Genomic DNA, 23061 nt, shown 5'->3' with positions numbered 1-23061 from the left:
GCCAGAGTCGCGTGCCGTCCACCAATCCATGTAACGTTATGTTAATACGCAGGGTGCTCAATTTCACCTGAAATTTGGGTACATACGACACGAAAATATAACCAGGGACCTTTGGAAACACGTTGAATGACAAATTGGAACTCAGAGAGACGCTAAGATGTTATCACGTGAACGTTAGAATTAATATGCACAATGCAGTAAGGGAACAGGACGAACATGTTATCCTTGATTCATGCCTCTATGAAATAAATTCAATATTTATAAATCACTAGGCAAATTGTAACAGTCCACCTGAAATCACAGTTCAATTTCTAATAAAACTGACATCAGACAATCTTAAAGGATACGGAGACTACATCAAAACCATGTTTTAATATCGCTGGCTAACCTATGAGGAACAAACCATAAATGTATTCAAAAGTAAGCAATTAACTATAATGAAAATATAGACAAGATGATCATTTATATCTGAATGATATTTCATTATCATTGTATTAACCACAATATTTGATTCCTTCGATAACATTCCATTCATACACTAAATACAGACAATTGATTGTTACCATGCATGTAGTATCCTGGATTACAAGATAAAAAAGAAGTACCCTGGTTACCAGCCTTGGGATTCTATTCAGTATATCAGATATCCCTGCTAAATCTGGCAACATACTTATGCGTCTAGAGAGCTTCCATTCCATTGAGAGTTTTGGTTTTCTATGTCGCTAAGACAGGCGCCAGATATCCGATAAAAGCGTAAAATTAAGAAATGTACTTTCTTTCAAAATAAGGATTTCGATATCAAAATTCTGCTGAATATGAGAAAGGGTATCTCATGTATCTCTTTTACTGCGATCTGTTACCAAGCTGATAACGTTTTTTTAAGTGCACTTCCAAGAACCCACTAACAGATTCCCCAACGTTTCGTACTATTACATTCATTTTCCCAACCAACATGACAAACATGAACTAAAGAGAACATCTTCATAAGCAATGGTTCGACGAAGAATGTCAGGAGAAAGGTCTCTAGTATTAATACGCCAATACAAAATAAACAGTCACAAGTCCGGTCAATTTGGTGGGTATTTTTACCGTCTTGTTTCTCCGAGTTCGTGTGCTTGTATTTAGATTCTATTTCCGTGGGTAAACATACTGAGGGAAAGACCGTGTAAAGTCGGCATTGTTATAAATATATGATACCCATATACTGCCCATCCCCAGCCCTCACATGGAAGGGTATTTCCATGACAATTGTACGTCTGTACCTAAAATTAATAACACGATGTTTACGTCCGTGATAAATTAGACTACAGTGAAGCCGGGTATGCTTAATCTTACTCTTCACATCATTTGGATTTTATTTCAGTAAGGTTTTTGACAATAAGGCCTCTGTACAAGATTAATTTTGTTTGCAAAGGAAAGTAAAAGCTCTGTATCTTTTTGTGAACTATATTAAATACTGTGTAGTATTACTATAACGAGGAGCACATGCTAACCTATGCTTAGAGATATTTGTATTTTTTTCAATCAAATTATTACACTGCTCAGTAGTCGAAACCACAAGATGCCCTTCTACGATTGTGTTTGTTATTTTCTACAACTGATGGCAACTTGATATCAGTCTACGCTGATGTTGAATTCATCCCTGCATCTATTCCCAGACCATTTCCCTTTGTTTAATACAATATAAAGGGTATTTAGTTTAATTCATTCTACTATTATATGATAATCGAGAACATGATTGAGAACACGAGTTAATATTATCAGTACGAGGTGTTCAAGTTCGACCTGACCCGACACATATTGAGGTTAACTTGACTGGTTTACACATTTCCTGACATATTTAGTAGAAAGGTACACTGTATATCTCACTCCATCTTCACAATGTCAAGCTTTTACGAACTTTATCTTACACCTTGACTGCAATATCCACTATTCTCCTATGCAGCGATCTGATTGGATAAGAACACTTGACAGAAGAATATAAACATATGTCTGTTTTCCCTTTCTGTCGGGAATTGACCGTACCATCCAACCAAATCGCTGAAGTTATAACTTCCATGTTTCGAGGAATAGTGGCTTTTGCAGTCAAGGTATCAGACGAAGAACCACTGTTTGATATGCAACCCAGGGGCATATTGTCAATAATATATTGCCTTCATGATACCGTCATTAGTTCATTGTACAATAGTAACAAAAAAATCCCCCTCACCTTATTTCTCCCAATGTAAAATTCACACAACTGTAGAAAACATGCTTGTAAAGCAAATACCATAGGGTTATATTGGCTCTGTTACAGAAAACACCATAAGGTGATATGGCTCTGTTACAGAGAACACCATAAGGTGATATGGCTCTGTTACAGAGAACACCATAAGGTGATATGGCTCTGTTACAGAGAGCATCATACAGTTATATTGGTTCTGTTAAAAAATACACCGCAAGGTGATATTGGCTCTGTTACAGAGATCACCATACGGTTTTATTGGCTCTGTTACAGAGAACACCATACGGTTTTATAGGCTCTGTTACAGAGAACACCATAAGGTGATATTGGCTCTGTTACAGAGGACACCATACGGTTTTATTGGCTGTTACAGAGAACACCATAAGGTGATATTGGCTCTGTTACAGAGAACACCATAAAGTGATATTGGCTCTGTTACAGAGAACACCATGCGGTTTTATTGGCTCTGTTACAGAGAACACTATATGGTGATAAATCGCACAAATCGTGTCAAATTTCAGAGAGCTTATATTGTTCACTTAGTGTAACATTCACTTTATACTTACCAGTAGCCTTATTGGGTTTCATTTTCTTTTCCCAAAAATCGTGAAGCTTTTTAAACGTCTCCTCGCAATGCTTCTTCATGAGGTCGGAATCAAATGATGAACACATCTGGCTTGTCCAATTGACTGAACCAAATAAATAAAGTCGAGGTAATGATGTTTTTTCATGACCAATTAGGGAAGTATGTGAGACAAATGGTTGCTAGTGGGTGATTGTGGGTGTCAGATCGATATTTCAAATTGCACCTGCTGGTGATTCACAGTCGCATGATTTCAGATCGAAATTATGAAAAATGCCGACTTCAATTGTGATGGCAAGCCTTGAATACAATGATCGAATATAAGTTAGTCGTAAAATGCAATTGAGTGCCAAAATTTCGCAAGCCTTTGATAACAACCGTAAATAAATCTACGACGTATTTGAATCTCGAACGACTTGCTGGGTCACCTGTATTAAAAAAGCTTTTTGATCCAACTTTCTGAAGTTATGTAGGCTACTTCTGAGATCTAGGCATATAGTCGAGACGTCTGCTGGAAAATTGACACCAATAATCCTTAAATTACGCTACTTGTAAACTGGAAGTCAATCTGCTGCATTATGTTACGACTTATGGATACACTGTCTTTTAATTCACCACACCATTATCCACGTCTCTCTTCAACACTCTTCATGCCATGTTCCTTTACAGAAGAGTTAGCATTTAAAACAAACCAAATATGGAGAGCCCCCCTTCCCAAACTATAAAATCATCATGTCTGTTATCCACTAATTTTCTTTATTTCGTTATTAATTTTTATTTCAGCAAATCTGGCAGAAACCCCCAAAATTCAGATGTAAACAAAACTTTGTATCTTTAGCTTTCATTTGTGTTCCCTCTTTAAGATAAAACGATTGAACTGTTGGGAATTTGAAAACATAAAGAAAACAGAAATTAGTCCTACACGTTTCCAGTTTTCGTGGGAAAAACATTTCAAAGGCTTAATATGTAGTTATTATATGAAATCATTTTTCCTCAAAGATTCCGAGCTAACAGACACAGAAGTCGGTCACTTGGCTCGAACAGTTTTATGGGTTATACAGCCTGTATACAGGTAGACAAAGGAGGGTAGACTGTTTAATAGGACATCAACAATAGTACAACATTGTAATTTATTGCAAAATGTTACATCAGACGTGGGCTTAGAGTGCAATACCAGACAAAAACATGACCTATTTCTCATCAAACTATTATGAAAATGTCAGTACTAACGATACCCGAAATCCATCATAATATGCCGGTGTGGCTCGGTGAATAAGACGCTTGCTCGTTTACCTTAAGCTCCAGTGATCAATTCTACCATGGGTCCATATCATATCTTCGGATTTTTTAACTCGTTTTTACGTTCGATTCTTTTGTAAAATATCACATTTAAACGTCTTATAAAATGAAGTGGGAGTTTTCTCGATCTACGGGAACTATTAAAGCCAGTGTCATGACCGACTAAAGGATACATATTAATAATTCGGACTGGAAATGGAGACTACCGGTTCCAAGAATGTTAATATCTCCCAGACTTAGGACTGCGATAGACATTATACTGTTAATATATGTATGTAAATAGCATGTACACCAAGAATTCTATATGATTTTAATGGTATCTAAAATGTCGGTAAGAAACGCATTAAATCCCGAGATGTCAATCTGAAATATATTGTAGTGTTTGTTTACTAGGCCTAGTTTACTATCCTACTAAAAGCATTGATAATACGAAACATTCTGCTATTGGTACGTTTCCAGGTATTGTAATGAGGTAAGGTATGTTCGACCTTTGATGAACAACTAATGCGTCTACGACTACGACGTCTTTTCAAAATATCATGAATGAATCGACATATCAAAAGTATTTCCACGCTTTCAAAGCACCACAGTGATCACTTCAAGTTAAAGAAATGTAGAATCATAAAGGTTTTTAGTCGTTGTTAACCCATGAGTGGCCGTCAAATCTGATTGATCAGTCCTTAAAATTCTCGGTACATAAGGTTGGTTTCTTGATAAATGCTTCTGAGTGTAAAGAGTTATTATGATAGAATGTTTCGGACTATGCGGGTTTATGAGAATATAAGAGAAAGAAAGAGATTGGGATTGGACCAGTATATTCCAGTTATTACCTGATCTGGACAGGTCAAACTGGGTCAGAGAAATATTTGGTGGTCAGTATTGGGGATGAATTGATAAGAAAAATATGTAATTGACCGAATTCACAGACCAACATGTATAAAGCTCGGTTTACGATAAACATGTCTCCTTGATCGACTTTTTAACCAGGCGAGGACATAGATAGGGTTTCAATTGCTTTGAATAATATTTTGTGAGTAGAATGAGGGTGAGGGGGATGTTACACTAGTATGGTGTCGCTAGTTTAAAAATATGTCTTAAGTTCTTTGGGCACACTATTTAATGGCCTTTTTACCATGTCTCTGAATAGAAGCTTTATGCTTTCAGTTCCACGCTTGCGAGGCAGGACTTAAAAATACCACTCTACAACTGAATATTGTCAACTACGCTTCACTTTCAAAGAATGCATTTAGCTAATAATGCGGGTTTCTTTTTTTTAGTTTAATGGAGCTGTCAGCTTTCAGCCATTGTTCGACATCCAATAAAACAATGTCCTGCCTGGCCATATTGCGGTACGTAATGACCTATAGTATCTCATAGTGGTCTTAATTCTGAATCCACTCCTAGTCATTAACCAATACAGATATATTTTCACGTCCATTAGTTCCGTTCTACTATTACTGTGGACAGTGGTAAGACAGTACTAATTGCTTTCCGGAACAGCTGAAGTCAATCCCCGCCATCCAGTAACACCCAGATTGGATTCAATTGGTGTACAAGGTTCGACATAAAATAAAATACTCTCAACCCACCCAAATACTTGTTCAAAGTATTCCTTCAATCTACTTGAAATAGAGATAAATATGATTTTTTTCTGCGGCTTACTACACAAACAATCAAACAATTTTGGTCTGATACGTAGTATCTATATATATCTATCTAATATCTAGGTGTGCATTTTAAGAAGAATGTATCGCACTATCTTTTCTCAATGAACAAAACATCGCATAGAAACACAGAATGACCTACATGTATTTACCAATAACATGCATATATTGCCTTTTAACTATTCAAATCACAAGTGTAGCCTACCATGATTAAGTTTATGTTTGTTTATAATAATGACACCGAGATTTAAAAACTTTCAAGTTGAACTCAATTAAAATCTCGTGACCTTTCTCTCAATATGGCCACCCTAAAACATGACAGGTGTGGTGCACTAAATGTTCCAAAATTGATGCATGATGCATATTTTGTGGGTTTTACACGCAACGGCTTTCCTCTTTCTTAAAGACATAGAGTTGGAAGGTTGGCACAACCAGCTACAAAGTGGCTTCAGTATTGTCAATATGATTTTGATCTGGACTCATCTGAAAGAAATACTGAGCAATAAGAATCTCAGTCTCAACCGGGCCTGTACTCATTTATTCTCTTAAGCATTCGCATTCCAAAGGTAGATCAGTAGAAAAACATTAGCTGTAATCAACGATAACCGTGTTATCACTGTATATATGTTCTTTGCCCTATTGTGTATCATTATTTGTTTCCTGTTTGTATTTGTATCCGAGATCTCTTTTGTACAATGAATTGCCCTACTGTGATAATAAAGACTGATTATTATTATAGTCTCAAGCAAGCTGGTTCCCGATCCCGTTCCCGGGTTATTTTTAGTTCGCTAAGCTACTGAAACTGTCACTGTCAGGAAGCTAAAAAAAAGCAGGGGATTTTTCCCATTATCCTTTGGAATTTTGACTGGTAGCGTTAAAAACTTCCTACTACGTTAGCACTTAATGGAAGCAAACCACGGGCACAGTCTCCCTTAGAAAAAGAATGAAAGAGGGTGACTTTTACAGGGCATTCAAATATGAAGAACAGTTTCTATTTCTCGAATACGTACCAAACTGTCGGGAACAATCTGAAATCGCTAGAAATATCAGACTGGAAGGGTATTGTGACATACTTGTTTACCAACAGAGTCAACAATGTTACCACAATATTAATCACAGGTACACCTTATACATCGAATAGGCTTTTGGTCAAATTGAAAATATGAAAAAAAATACTGAAAAAAAGTCCGAACAACTGTACTTAAAACCAAATGAAATGTAATAGAGTTTTACATCCCATTTTTTTCAGTTGAAGTTCTTCACCTCGATCAATATGTGGGCTTCTGTGCCTATGATTCGTTCCGGCTGGGTTTCGTCTGTGCTTTCAAGTCTCTATCGATACATACCGTTTTGAAACCATGGCAGGAGGCAATGTATATATAGAGTCTCGGATTATTTCATATTACATACATTAAGATATAAATTACATAATAAAGATGCATGAAGTCAAATAAACGAGAGAATACAAGACAACTTCAAATATAACTCTTAGTTGAAAATTTAACTTTTAAATAAACACAACACTCTAAGTTTAAATCAATATTTTGCCTTAGAAATTAAAAACTTGACAACCGCAAGTGAGTCATGTCTCGTAGCCTTGTAGTGGGTATTCAACTAAAGAAGCTCAAAAAGGGCTAGGATTATCAACATTTGTAAATGATGAGAGTACTGCTGAACTATAGGATATCCTTCTTGAAGTGTGTTATCAATAGGGCAGAAACGAGAAAATCCATATCTAGGCAAACGCAATTGTTATTACGAGACAATATTTGCCAGCCTTAACGGTATATACAATGAACAGCATAATAGAAATGGAAGTCTTCAATAAGACATCTTATTGTCACTTTCTTTCTGGGCCTTATTTTTATATAAAATGTCGTGTTGTCACCCAGGTTGCTAAGGGTCTTTGGGGGACCATCATATAAAATATTGTGACCAGCATGTGTTGCCATTAGTGGTCTCTGCTCTTATTTAAAAAGGCATTTAGAATATATATAAAGTTCCATAGTCAACAGAATTGTACGATCCATTCAGCAAACTCAGTCTTAGACGAAGATCTGGTAAACATTAGTCAAACGACATTATATTGGTCTCAATCGTCAGACTGTGATATTTTGGTTTAAACTGAATGGCCCACAAACCTTGACTTACTTACCGTGATATAGCTTTAAAAACTCGAGAAAAAAACACAAAATGTCGTGAAAAATGGGGTTTGTCAATATTTATTTTGTCCCGGGGTGGATTTAAAGTATAAAGTGATTTGGTTTTTTAAATTCGGTGCATATCAATCTCTTTAGATTATGGGTTACAATGGCTACTGTACAAAACAAACCAAAACATAAACACAAATGAATCGAAATTATTTTCAAGAACCCCAAAAAATTGTCACCTATCTTTAAATACCTAATGACAAACCCATTGCGTTATTCTTCTAACTTCTATAATATGTCTTCGGTTAAAATAAATTCTGAAATTTGTTTCTAAATCAGAAGATTTCTACAGTTTGACTTCTTTTATCTACAGAATATCTCTCGACCAAGATTACCAATTCCATCAAGAAACACACATATCCTAACAACCTAGATTTAGTTTGCATGCTTTCCAGCACGAACATGTGTTTGGAGAGAAAACCAACATCAGAAAACAATCATATTCTCATAAAACCGACTTATACAAGATCTACTTTTTAATTTAGTTAAGTGGTGAACATGGTTATCAGGCCGGTAATACAATAATAGATATTTTTAAACCACCACAGAATCTTTCAAAATACTTGTAAAACACCTATGAAATGGCCAAATTGCATCAGATAAATTATAAGAAGCAGATTAAAATACACATTAAAACTTTCATAATTGTTTTAACATAAGTCATAAAATTATACTTTATTCTATCACGTATCATCATTTCATGGAGTTTCTGTCCTGTCGTGTTGTTCTGTACCTTACAACAATAGACAGATTCACTGACAATGAGGCGTTTTAAAGGGAGGATGTAATAAGAAACTATTCCAGAGCATATCAATCTGGAGACCTTAACGTACGCAAGCTGCTTGCCTGCTTTACTGGCATTTTTAGTTCCAAAGTCTTTATCCATGTAAGGATAAGAAGGCTAAAATGGAATGGATTGAAAAGTTCCATTAATTCCAAAGTCGACTTAGGTCTTGAAATAAATGAATGAAAAATAAAGACCACTGTTTATATGGCTCCAATATGCTCTATAAAATAAGCTTAGAAGAATTAATAGAAGCTGTCTGTTTCTTATTATGTGGTAATATACAGGAAACATCATCGGGAAGCTTGGTCACGACTTGGATAAACAGTGTCCAGATGACCGACGGTCAGTTTACAAGTTTTGGGCGATCTTGTCCTTTCAGTTCCAGTACACCTTAAGACTTTGAAAGCCCTCGGATTGGTCACTCCATAAGATTCCAATTACTTGGTTTATTACCGTGGTGTAAATAGAAACGAATAATTAATGGGATCTAATGAACACCGGAACTACGTACAGCAGGTGGTGCTCACATGGACCCTCATGTCTTAACTTTTCGATAGTCACACATGGGATCCTTGCCTATAAATGGCATTTGTTCTTCTCTCTTGTTTGTAGTTCTTTGCGTACCCGTTGCTCTGACTCAAATGGTTTTATCTTATATACAGAGATTGGACCCTCGACCATTAAGTTCCTTGCTCAGAGCGTCACACTGAGTGAAAATAGTTAATATGTTACAAATAAATGGAAACAATATGAAGGTAACTGATTGTTTATCTTTCTGTCTAACCTAGGACTCGCCCCTTTCCCCGCCATCAGGCTTCCGTATGAAAATAACACTCAAACTCAAACTGTGACGCCCGGCTTTTTGTGAAAATATTTCATGAATTGTAGTACTGTGTCTTGTACTCTGCGAACAAGGTTTGAGAAACTAACAATTGCTTATAACCTCTCTATGTATTTCAACAGCTGTCGGCTCATCTCAACTTATTTTCGTAATTTTGGGCATTTTGAAACATTTCATGGTTTCGCATATTTCAAAAAGTAGACCTCATTTCTCAGCCGTTATATAGTTTTACGAGATAATTATACAAATAAACAATTGATTAGCCCCTTGGACTTTCCGAAAGGGATGCCTAGTGGACAAACTTAATCGCAGAGCAGAATCAGGTGTTCAAGAAGGTGAGTATACCCAGCCTATCTCGCAATACCTAACCACAATAATTATTTTAGTGGGGCCGAAATCAAATCAGTCTTTGTCATTGAAATATTAGAGCATATAGACTGAAGAATAACCTCGGGTTAGGAGTTGCAATCTTTCCCACCAACAGAGTCATCGTTCTATTGGTGAAAGATCAAGGCGAGTATATAATATAGCTTATAGAGTATAGGTAAAGAAAAGAGAGGTTGGATATAAAATCTGTTACAGTGAAAAAAATAACATGAGTCATTCGAAAAAGAAATAAGTTTGTATATCAACTTTCTTTATACGTGAAGGCTATACCTTATACACGTGTACATGTTTACCTTTATACACGAGGGCGGGCTGAAAAGTTCTGAGATGTACTATGGATGATCGTAGTTCTACAAATCTGGCCCTATCAATTCCTCGAAGTGATATACGGATGGGATATCGGTACGGTTAGGACCAAACACAAAATAACACTTTTTATGGCAGGCGCTTCAACACTTTTGGGTCGCTGAATTGTCTCATTTGTCTGGCTATGATAACGATTGTCATGTCTAAACCGATATTTTCTAGGCATTTGTCTTGATGCGAAATTCATAATGCAAAACTTTACTCCAAATTGATGACCCAATGCTCTGAAGTGGAAATAAGTTCTTGCAATTTCATATATCATCACTGTAATATCTTTGTTAAAAAGTTATCGGAAGGTATATATCCAGGAAATATTCTACAGTTTGATTCTATTAATTTTCCTTAAATTTTACTGACAAACAATATAGTTTTAGAAATTGTTAAAACAATACTAATAAACGAGTACAAGTTTTGAGCTAATTGGGCCCATTAGACGTGGTTTGGCAAGGAAACTCTTTTTGAACAATGTACCTATCGGAACGAAACGTTTCAGTAACCCTCCAGTATTCTGATCTAATCTCAGGTAGACTATAGGTCACGGTGTACCTGACCATAATTCTACAGTCTACGGCAGATTTCCAAAAAGTCAGTCATAGTCGTTGAAGAAAAATAGTATATTTGAAGGAATTGGCAGATCGGAAATAGGCATCTTTAGAGATTTTAAAAATAGCGACTTGGATGGCAGTTTTTGCAGACATTTAGGAATTCCTTAGATTGAATATTAAACCAGAACCAAGCACTGTGGATCATCTTAGAACCCATAAAAAACGGACATATATAAGCTTATATAAACAACGTGAATAAGTCTAAGGCTAGGTAAAAGGTTAGATGTGTGTTTTTGGGAGAAAAGTTATGATGCAATCTATAAATATACACCTAACATTTCGCCTCAAAATACCATCGCCGATTTTCACTGCCATACAACAGGCACGAAGCATGATGTATATCATTGAAATGAGGGTTTTAAGGAAAAAAAGAACGAAAGAAAAGCACGGACTCCCGAGTGCAAAGAAGAGACATGTGCTTCCTCTTCTCCTGTGTAGCAGACTTCAGACATGTGGAACTAAATATAGACATGATGACACCACATGATACTTTTCTAAACATCTCGTGACGTTTGATGTCATGAATGAGACCTAGTGATCACTAAGGTAACGGTTTTGGGGGAAAGAGAAAAGATGGCGTCGCCTCTGCCTACCTTGCAGTTCCATTTCAACTCCGAAACAATTTCCCATCTTGAAAGCTTATTCACATTCTATCGAACACGGATAAAACAGAACTACAACCAGAATAATACAACACGTATTACCAAGACAACTTCAGTAGCAGACGATGAGTAAGAATCAATGACTTCTTTTCCCGCCAAACTTGTTATGTCGGCTGCACCTTACAAATTAACAAACTTATACAAACGACATAATTGAATTTCAGATATTGCTGATTATGTAAACTTATATTAGTGAATTGTTAGATTATTGAAAGTCAGTTTTGTGTATTTAAATGTAGTTTTTATTGATATTTATAATAAGTAAAATTGATTTTCAACGCCTACTTCTCACATTATGTACATACCAGGAGGCTAATTCGTATTATACAGTGCAATTACAAACAACATACTTCTGACTGAGTTTTGAAATGTCAGCGTCTGTCTCCAATATACATAGAAAGTTTAGAAAACGTTTGTTGATCCCTTTAAACGTACATGAAAACGATGACCTACATGTATCGTTTTTGTACCGAATCAGATAGTCTATGTAAAAAAACCTGGGTAGAGTACAGATTTGAAACAAATGCCTCCATATTTCAATTTCCTTGTTTACATTGTTTACTTAGCATTTCGTTCCATTTCAATTTCTGCATTATAAACAATATTTGTATGTCCCATTTTAAAAACTTTCAATCTGAAGTTTCTTTAAGAAGAATCCACTAGACCATTTCGAGTTCGAGCCTACTGTGACGACCAATGGCTGCGCTGTAACCCGTCCGCAGGCCAAATCGTATAATCAGTTTCCATGCAATATAGACAAGAGATATTATTGAATCACCCTGCCTGTTTGTATCTGACAATGCATCTACCCCTCAGAGACGTTTAAATCAATAGGGTTTTCATAAAAACCATGGGCGAGGGAGCCGAGTAGAAATTAAATTAATGGAGTTTTACGTCCTACTTTTCTGCACCATTTGGGCTAATGAAGACGGAGGGAGCTGAATAGAGCCCACAGGATTGTCAAGAGCGGCTCTCTATATTTTATGATCAGAAGGCTTAATTTGTAATCAGGGGTGGGGAGATTCTTACTACCAGCAGGTCCTTTGCAATGATCTTTCCTCGATAATCCGTAGGCTGGTTTTTCCGGATAAAATCTCTTTAAAATACAAGGTAGGCTATAAAATAATCAATGGACGAATATGAAACGCACGTGTAAAATATAATAAATAAATATAAAATGACAAGTTGGGTAATCTACACCAGATTGATTACGTCACCTGGCAACAATAATCAACTTCCGGTTAGTCAAGGTTAACGGTATTAAAGTGGGTTGGGTTAGAATACGACCAAGAATAATGTTAATGTATCCAAGCCGTGTCTCGATACAAAATATGATATTATTGTAATATTTAAAAAACATAAAGGTAGCCCTGACTCTCGTTTTATATTTTAGGACAGGGGCTTTATTCTTATAAACTTTAGCGTTCCAGTCATCTGATTGGTCAAACACTAAAATTATTTAAAATTTGTCTTTATCATCCAATCAGATTACTGTATTTCTTAATATCTTAAAGTTAAGATTTGGAGAATAAGGTCCCAGGTCGGTTTGTTTCTGACTTTGTGGGAGCAGAATGAACAATACTTGTAATATACATAGGCAGGGCAGAACGTGCTGACTCTTTTCGGGCACCTGATGTCCACTTTGAATCTATTTTGGTTACTCTACAAAGCTAGAACTTTTGTTTTGTAATAGGCATACACACCCGAAGTCTATTGGTTAAGAAAGATACTCTCATTTATTACCGAAAAGCTACAATACCATTATCAAGTTCTGAATACAAAATACAGAATTACGCTGAACATTGCCTTTAAGAGTGATAAAGTGCATGTTAGAAATGGGCTGAACTTGATTTAGACAATCGCAGATCGTGACTATTTTCATGTAGCCTATTCTAGTGCATGAATACATGAAAACCACGAAATATAATAATAATATGTATCAAAAAACTCATTGAACACACAAAACATCCATAGAGATAGTGTATTAAAGGGACAGGTAAGAGTAAGTTTCAGCACAGCCCATCCTCAACATTTCCCTTTAGCTTCGGTATCTCAATTGACCTGTAGGCTTCGATCCTTGTCTGTATGCTGAGCATGGGGCAAACCAGATGGAGCGAAAAAGAGGCATTTTCACCTAGATAGTATGGATCTAGAATCCGTAGTAGCCTAGCCTACCTTCCGCTTACCATATGGAGGGAGGAGAGGGGGTTACTTTGACAAAGTGTTTCAATTGTTCGCATTGTCGACAAAGGTGTCCAATGCTAATATTAACAAGCACTGCTAGTTTAAATTGCCAATGGGGTCTCTCTGGAACATTTGAGGTGTTCGAATGTACCCTCACGGGGTTTATCAATTATTAATAAATATATTGAAATATGTTGTAAAAGAGACAATGTCTCAATAGTGGGGGTGGGGGTGGTTCGGGGACCCGAGGTTGGTAAGCAGGGTGTCTATATTAACATACATTATATGTATTCTAAAGCCTGAGCTTTCTAATCTGTCTAATCCGGATGGTGTTTGAGGATGTTCGATCGTGTTTAAGGGGCAAGGAAGCGGGTAATGATACATTGTTGAGATATTTAGCAATACTTACGGGATGTTTTCGATGATCGAGAATCTGTACGTGACTTGTGTCGAGATTGTATACGATTTGTACGCCTCGTCTTTATAACATCAAAGTAAGAAATTGTTGGAACCCTGCTCAGTTCGTCTACAATAGTAATAGGTGAATAAATAATTTCACAGTTCTACAAGATAGATGATGGCAAACCGCATGAACGTTACGATTATTCCATTTTTAGAGGGATTTCATTCATCTGTCTATTTTTCCAAGTACCGGTACCGTAGGCCTAGACAGAACAAGAAAATGTTTCTTTAAATATATATACATACTTCCTGGACATTCTTCCTGGTCCTGCCCAATCCTTGCTGGCTATCCATGAGATTCAACACTTCTGTTTCTAGAAACATCGCGGAATTTTGCTCATGGATCTTGAAGACGGAGTGGAACAATTCAGGGGACGGAAATCTGGTACGAATTCAATTACCAGACAACAATTAAATTTTCTCTTTTTTTTAATGCGCTACTCACCGTTTCTGTCTTTCAGAACTGTTTCAAAAAATGTTGCAGCGAAGAGGTTGATATCCTGTGGACTGGCTCTGATACAGACTCGACAGAATTTCTCCATGTAGTGCTGAAAACCAGGGGGAAGTTTCTGGATCCAGTAGGACTTGTCGGAGGTTATTCTCGATCTAACGGTACTAGAAGTGGATGTCATCGTGGTTGTCTTGATATTTTTGTCTTGATATTTTCTCTGTTTATTTTATGCTACTAAAATAGATCAAATCAATGAACTTGTAAATTAATGTAAAATAGTGTGTTTAATAATCAAGAACAAGAAATAAGATATTTCATGCATCTAGGCCTGTGTCGGCTACGCTTACATGTATATTACATAAGGAGCCGGTTTTTTTTTTTTAAGGCCTGGATATGAATAGGTTTACGATTAGGCTAGGCCTATGAATGAAAATGAATTGTCCGACCACGGTGAACTCGAATTTTTATTTTTTCTGTTATTTCACAAATATTTAAAAATAATTGCAGTTGCTTATCAGTTAATCTGTCTACAGTTAGGACCCTAAATCATAGAACTGTATAATATAGTTTTATGTCTAAATCTAGAATACAAGGCCTTAGAGGGCAATAACTTATAATATGAATTTATGATAAGACCAAGAAAGGGCTGATAATTTTTCATTTTAAATTTAAATGAACACCATCCACAAATTTTCACTGAAACTGAAAGTTTCCCATGTTTCTGACTGAATTTTCTCAATCTAACTCAACTATCAATCTAACTTAACTCTATCAATTTTATTGTGTCGTATGTGACGTGGCAAAATTCGATAAATTTTACACTTGATTTTGAAATAAAATTAAAAAATCTTTAGAATGACAAAGGTTTCTAAATCAAGGTTTTGTGTATTTTTCTTGAATGAAAAATACAAAAACTCTACTTCCATTTTGAAGTTAGAGACTTCGACTTTGTCATTGGTCAGTTTTTATCGCATTTGATTGGCTTACAGGTGAGAAAACCCCAGAAACTCACCTTGATAAACTTACCACAACAACGATTATTTACACGTTTCCATGGGAGAGTTTTTGTTTACACGTGACGTATCGGCAAATAACAGCTTCGGGCAAAAAGTAAAATGCAGATAATATTTCATAAAATAATTATCCAGGGACGTGAAATTAATGAAAAAGTCTGGTTTCTGTTTTATCTGATGACTTTGGGAACAAAATAATTTTTGAGTTCACAGATTGGGATTATCAAAAACAAAACTTGACTTTTCGTCCAATGACCGTGGCTTGAATTACTTTACTGCGTGCCTAACAAGATGTCTGCGTCCATGGAATATTGAACTTTGCCTCTCACCAGACAAACAAACAACAAAACACAACACCTGTTGCTGATTACCCCAACATGACGGACTTTAACGTGACATGAAGTTGAGGTTAATTGCAGGCAACAGAAAGCAAGCAATGATTTAGTGAGTTTGTTTCTTTTATTGTGCAAATTTTAGATTTGGAAAATTTCGATGTTTCTGATTAGTTTGTTGATATTGATTATTGTTGACTGCTGTAAACTAAACATTTGAGCATTTGATTGGGTGCTAATGTCAGGTTCCTGCGTGAGTCAGGTAATTAATTTCTAATAACTGTAGCATTTGACTTCAATGGGTCGTTTGGAGGCATAAATTCTCTGTCTGCAATGGAATAAATGATCAACAAAATTCAGACTTTATTGAATCATGTATTCAGTTGTTATTCACTTTTGTAAACTGAGCTTATTTTGTGAATATTGTAGTGATTCATGAAGGTTTTTCATCATGCTAAATCTCACAATCCAATAATCTGGCATTAAGCTATGGTTTATAGAGGTAATCTTTTGTGGAAAGCACCTTGCATGCTTGGTTGAATTGCCAATGTAAAATTATGTCAATTTTCCACTTTGCACTTTGTCGTTTCAGAGAAATATCATCAAACAGAAACTGTAAATACCACAATGATGTTGGTAATAAATGATTTAGATATAACATTTCTATTACAATGTTTGATAGGCTGGCTGTCACTGTATTTTTTGTTATTTAAACTGTTCCCAACCTCCCAGTATTCAGAATGGAATTGTCGTATTGTGACTGTGATACATGCTATAGGTATCAGTTTAATAGCTGGTTATTCAAGTTTTATTGAAGGACCCTGGCCACTAACAGATGCAGGTAAGTCATTATTTACTTTGAAAAAAAAAAATGTAAATCTAAACATGATCTGATATTTCAAGCCTCAGAATTTGAACGAGTCACAAAGCTTATAGTAAGTGCAAGAGAACCATGCCACATAATGTACAATCAAACAGTCGACTGATACTGACAATGATATTGGAAGCAATTGCTGCAGATTTGTATGATTCATCATTGCCATACCAATAGCAGTTTTTTTTTTATAGATCTGTGGGGTTTTTTTTCTAAACTTGTAAATAATCTATTAGATAATGCTTTGTTTTATCAAAAGAATTTGCTTTTTATTTCAGGTGGACGTAATACTCCTCTACAGATTACTACAGCCACTGTTTGTTTAGCTTATTTTATTTTTGATTTTTCTTGGTGCCTCAAATATGGAACTGAAGGTAAAACTGTTTTTTTTTTTTTTTTGGTTCAATTTGGTCAAAAGGAGCCAAATTATACTATTTAGAGAAATAATACACCAGTTGCTAAGTTACAAGGTTTACGAGGTTCAATAATACGTGCATGTATCACACAGGCTTGATGGTGGTCTTTAAAGTTCATTCTTTTCCAAAGATGCAGAATGGAATACCAGATGGATTGAGTGATATCTCCCCAGCCAATGGCCTTGGTACATGTATTTAAACCATATATGCTTTTCTGTTTTCCTGCACTACCCAGAGAAAATTTATTTTGTGGTTAAGTTATAATCAAAGTTTTTGTGTTATTATTCCAGGTTATACCATGTTACTTCATCATCTTATGAGTATAACAGGATTAACAGTGTCACTATTAACAGGGCAATACGGGACAGAACTAGTCGCTACAATTTGTGGAGGGGAACTGACTAACCCATTATTACAACTACGCTGGTTTCTACGACAAACTGGATACAAAGACACAAAAATAGCTCTTGTTGTGGACGCCATGTTTGTATTTTCATTTGGATTCATGCGTTTAGTCATTGGATCTATTTTACTGTACTGTTACTTTACGCAGCCGACTGATTACCTAGGTCGTTTCGGTGCAATTTGTATCTATATCATGGGTGTGATATTTTGGATTAACATAATCCAATATGCTATAAGGAAGTTTTCTTCAGGAACAAAATGTGATAAAAGGAAACTAAATGGAACTCACAAACTTTCAAATGGATCAACATTAAAGGAGAAGCCCCATTTAAATGGTATAACAAGGAGTGAACTACATTATAGAGCTAATGGAACAACTAACCATATATCTTGAAGTGTTTTGAATGATCTTAAAATACAATTTTCATGAATGTTGGACTTTGGACTTGACAGTGATAGTTTTTGGGTATTATGGAGAAATAAATTTTGGTAAATCTCATTTCTTGACAAATAATTGTAGACTGATAGACAAAATGGACCACAATTCTGACGTGGGTTTCAATTTTGCTCAAAACTAAGATGTAGATGTGAGATAAGATCATTATAACCTAGTGCATTTTCCTGATATTTCCCCAAGTGTTATATTATGTTTACATTGTACATCAGACTTTGGAAGTTAGAGTTCTAAAACATCTCAACTTTCAGTGTGTGAGGTAGCAATAAGTCTAAGTAAAGATTGGACAGTACGCATGGCAGAGGGGAACAAACTCTTTTTGTGCAAATATTTTTTTCAATTTAGTCCAATATATAATTATATGTTATATATTAGTGGAACTCTCTAAAAAGGGATATAGCAAGTTGAACAACTGCCTGCAGCCTTTTGGTAAGACTTAGCAACAAAATTCAGCGGCTAAATCTGTTCGTGTATCCCAAACATTAGCTTGCGATATCAAGTAAATGTACAGTGTATTATGAACCCAGGCATAGATTTGCATCGTGTGTTCCAGACTTTAATGATATAGTTTTATATATTTTCTATACAGGGTCAGAGTGTATCATAATACAATATATTAATGATATTTGTAAGCTTATTTTTGTTGATTTTTGAAATATTTTTCTGCTGACACTTTTATAGTCTGTATAAATGTAAAAAAAAATACCAGATATACAAAGTTGCTATATATAAATCTTTCCGATTTCTGTTTTATGTCTGTGGTTGCTGTAATTTCAGGAAAATTTGATTATGAGGTCAGTATTTCAAATACTATTCAGGCTATATAGTTACAGTTCATAATCAGGACTAGATCTACTGAAATTACAGTGACTACTGTTTAGGTTGGAATGGAAAAAATATTTAAGTATTAAGCTTTGTTTGAATTTTTGAGGAATCTTATTTTTACATTGTTATATTATGATATTTGTCCCAACTGCCTTCATTGTTGATGTGTATTATATGGAAACTTTTAAGGAATGACTACTGAACAAGTTATTGTTATGGGGAATCATGTTATAAGATAAATGACTAGACAAAGCTCCTAACATTCTAGTTTTATATATGGTGTGTGTCATGATTTGTTCAGCTTTTAATGCTCTGTATTATAACAGTGATGGTTACATACATTGAAGACCAATCGGATTATATTATATGAAAGACTTAAAAGTTTATATCAATCCTTATGCACCCTTTTTGTTCTTCTGTTTGATCTATATTAATGGGATAGAAAGACTCGAAATTTATAGTCTGCAGCTCAAAATAAATGCTTTTTCATGTTCATCTTCAAAATTATTTATTTTATATTTCAATGATGATATAACTTGTATAAATTGAATTGCTGTGGTTTCTATATATAGCTATATATTTATTATTGTTGTATATTTCCATGTTTTTGTATAAATTATATATTTATTTTATTGTATATTGCTCTCTATTCTGTCCATCTGAGTGCTTTCCAGTTTATTGACAATATATTTTTATAAAATCTCTTGCATAATAATGATGATCATGGTATGATTTCACCAGGTTGATTTATTGCTTCAAAGTTGCTGTCTCAGGCATTGTACAAAAATTGTATTTTGAAGTCTATCTGTAATTGATGTAATAATTCCATTAAATAGATATTTATCAGTTACTCCATATTCTAAAGAGTATTTCAAACTATAAAGTTCCATAAGGCATTTTGTTGAATTAATCTTCATTGAATTTGAAAATTGAAACTGATTTCATCTACTTTCATTTTACAATTTCAGTGGTTTTAGTTCTATAAGATCAGACCTATTTCACTCAGACTTAAAGTTGATTTCACTATTCCAGTTACATGATTGGTCAATCACTAAAATGAATTTTGATTCTGGCTTAATTAATCAGATTGTATTCCCATAATCTTTATTTTACCAGGGAGACTTAATCTGAAAAATACTCCTATATTTGGTGATTTAATGGACAAATAACAAACAACCTTGTACAATAAGATACATTTAATTTGTAAGGGTTGACAGGGTTTTATCTTTCAATATACAGTGTATGCTAATATTACAATTAAAAACATCGCCTTTTCTAATTTCATAATATGAAAATTGGACAATATGGTCCTATTTAACTCATTTGATAATGAAATAAACTATATTATATTTATTAATAAACATTGTTTTTCTTATCTGTTATTTTTATATAATAAATTCTCTTGTCTTTTAAATTCAGGTCGTTATATTAATTTAGCACGTCATTGATTGACTATAGCTCATTCCATGCTTCCATCTGATTGACTACAGCACATTTCATGCTACCATCTTTATTTTACAGTTGTTATTTATCTCATCTGAGAATTTACAGTAGTTATTTATCCCATCTGAGAATTTACAGTCGTTATTTACCCCTTCTGAGAATTTACAGTTGTTATTTATCTCATATGAGAATTTACAGTCGTTATTTATCCCATCTGAGAATTTACAGTTGTTATTTATCCCATCTGCGAATTAACAGTCGTTATTTATCCCATCTGATAATTTACAGTCGTTATTTACCCCTTCTGAGAATTTACAGTTGTTATCTATCTCATCTGCGAATTAACAGTTGTTATTTATCTCATCTGAGAATTTACAGTCGTTATTTACCCCATTTGAGAATTTACAGTCGTTATTTACCCCATCTGAGAATTTACAGTCGTTATTTATCTCATATGAGAATTTACAGTCGTTATTTATCCCATCTGAGAATTTGCAGTTGTTATTTATCTCATCTGCGAATTAACAGTCGTTATTTATCCCATCTGAGAATTTACAGTCGTTATTTATCCCATCTGAGAATTTACAGTTGTTATTTATCTCATCTGCTAATTAACACTTGTTATTTATCCCATCTGAGAATTTACAGTTGTTATTTATCTCATCTGATAATTTACAGTTGTTATTTATCCCATCTGAGAATTTACAGTTGTTATTTATCCCATCTGAGAATTTACAGTTGTTATTTATCCCATCTGAGAATTTACAGTTGTTATTTATCCTATCTGAGAATTTACAGTCGTTATTTATCCAATCTGAGAATTAACAGTCGTTATTTATCCCATCTGAGAATTTACAGTCGTTATTTATCCTATCTGATAATTTACAGTCGTTATTTATCCCATATGAGAATTAACAGTCCTTATTTATCCAATCTGAGAATTTACAGTCGTTATTTATCCAATCTGAGAATTAACAGTCCTTATTTATCCAATCTGAGAATTTACAGTCGTTATTTATCCTATCTGATAATTTACAGTTGTTATTTATTCTATCTGAGAATTAACAGTTGTTATTTATCTCATCTGAGAATTAACAGTCCTTATTTATCCAATCTGAGAATTTACAGTCGTTATTTATCCTATCTGATAATTTACAGTTGTTATTTATCCAATCTGAGAATTTATAGTCGTTATTTATCCCATCTGAGAATTAACAGTCCTTATTTATCCAATCTGAGAATTTACAGTCGTTATTTATCCTATCTGATAATTTACAGTTGTTATTTATTCTATCAGAGAATTTACAGTTGTTATTTATTCTATCTGAGAATTAACAGTTGTTATTTATCCCATCTGAGAATTTACAGTTGTTATTTATTCTATCTGAGAATTAACAGTTGTTATTTATCCCATCTGAGAATTTACAGTTGTTATTTATCCCATCTGAGAATTTACAGTTGTTATTTATCCCATCTGAGAATTTACCCGGTTATGTTACTGTGGAATTACAAAGCCTTGAAGATATACATTGCGAATTGAGGATGGTGATTACAAGACCTAATCAAGAAGAAATTAATTTCTACATTCTTAATGTTATACAGAATGATATCTCTAACAATATATGTGTCTTGGCATTTTAATGATATATCTGACTTTCTCATTATCTGCATATAAAAATACCAGAATCATTTCAAATATAAAACTATCTGTTGCCATGGTAACTCTTGTATTTTTCACGATTTCAATTAAGAGTCGTTTTAACTTAATTTGTTGTTAGGATACATAATTGTTATTTTAGGATACAGTTTTTGTTGCATTTCAAATTTGTTAATGTTCATTTGTTCTGTCCTTAGATCGATAACCTGAAGGTTAAGTGTCGATCCTGTCGTCGTAATGTGCTTTTTTCATTTACTCTGTGATATAGAGAAAAGACATATAGAGAAATAATGAGTAAAATTCCTAATTCGAAGTATTTTTTAAGGGAATTATGTGATATCGTACATTGTTAGTATTTCTGAAGACTATTTATATATATTCAAGATTAAAATCAACCCCCAAAAGTAGCACATCTGTCCCTTTCATTTCATTTATAATTTGCAATCTTGTATGTAAAATATATGAAGACGATAAATTATATTTAATTATTAATACTTGGGATTCTAATAGCTCAAGAATAATAATTGTATTCAATCAAGCAGAGCTGATTTTATATAGAATCATAATAATAACATCTTAAGCCCTGTTCACATCCTGTACAGTAAAAACAAAATCCGCTATTTCGAACATTAATTTGAAATATATGAAATTAGAAAAAAAAAGAACTGCTCTGGCCATTGCTATTTGTGTTTTTACACTAACTTTATACACGCCATTTTTCGATTAAGATGTTCTTCCCAACATGCACACCGAACCCCCACCCCCCTTTCTCCCACACACTCCCTTTTTCTCCCTCTACTCACATCCCAGCCAAGTGGACACTTGAATGACAGTGTAATCGTGGCTTGAAACTTGACATCTGTTTTATATAGTAGTGTGTAGACTTAGGATTGTTTAACAGTCAATAATATAGGCTA

General features: G+C 34.4%; 2 protein-coding genes across 2 annotated transcripts; both read left to right on the top strand.

The window, feature by feature from the left end:
• Positions 1 to 16745: 16745 nt before the first annotated feature.
• Positions 16746 to 18006, top strand: LOTGIDRAFT_67180 (hypothetical protein; the record flags this gene model as incomplete). Its single annotated transcript, XM_009050982.1, has 3 exons — positions 16746 to 16911; positions 17223 to 17318; positions 17651 to 18006. Coding segments are annotated over 3 exons (618 nt in total), but the record flags the coding sequence as incomplete, so codon positions are not given.
• Positions 18007 to 20671: 2665 nt separating this feature from the next.
• On the top strand, positions 20672 to 22027 carry LOTGIDRAFT_112822 (hypothetical protein; the record flags this gene model as incomplete). Its single annotated transcript, XM_009050981.1, has 1 exon — positions 20672 to 22027. One exon carries the CDS (start codon positions 20672 to 20674, stop codon positions 22025 to 22027), a length of 1356 nt encoding a protein of 451 aa, XP_009049229.1.
• Positions 22028 to 23061: the final 1034 nt, after the last annotated feature.

Source organism: Lottia gigantea, assembly GCF_000327385.1.
Source record: "Lottia gigantea unplaced genomic scaffold LOTGIsca_16, whole genome shotgun sequence".
In the NCBI taxonomy this organism is placed as follows: Eukaryota; Metazoa; Mollusca; class Gastropoda; family Lottiidae; genus Lottia; species Lottia gigantea.
Note: the sequence above shows the minus strand (reverse complement) of the source record. Positions and strands in the feature narration are given on the sequence as shown.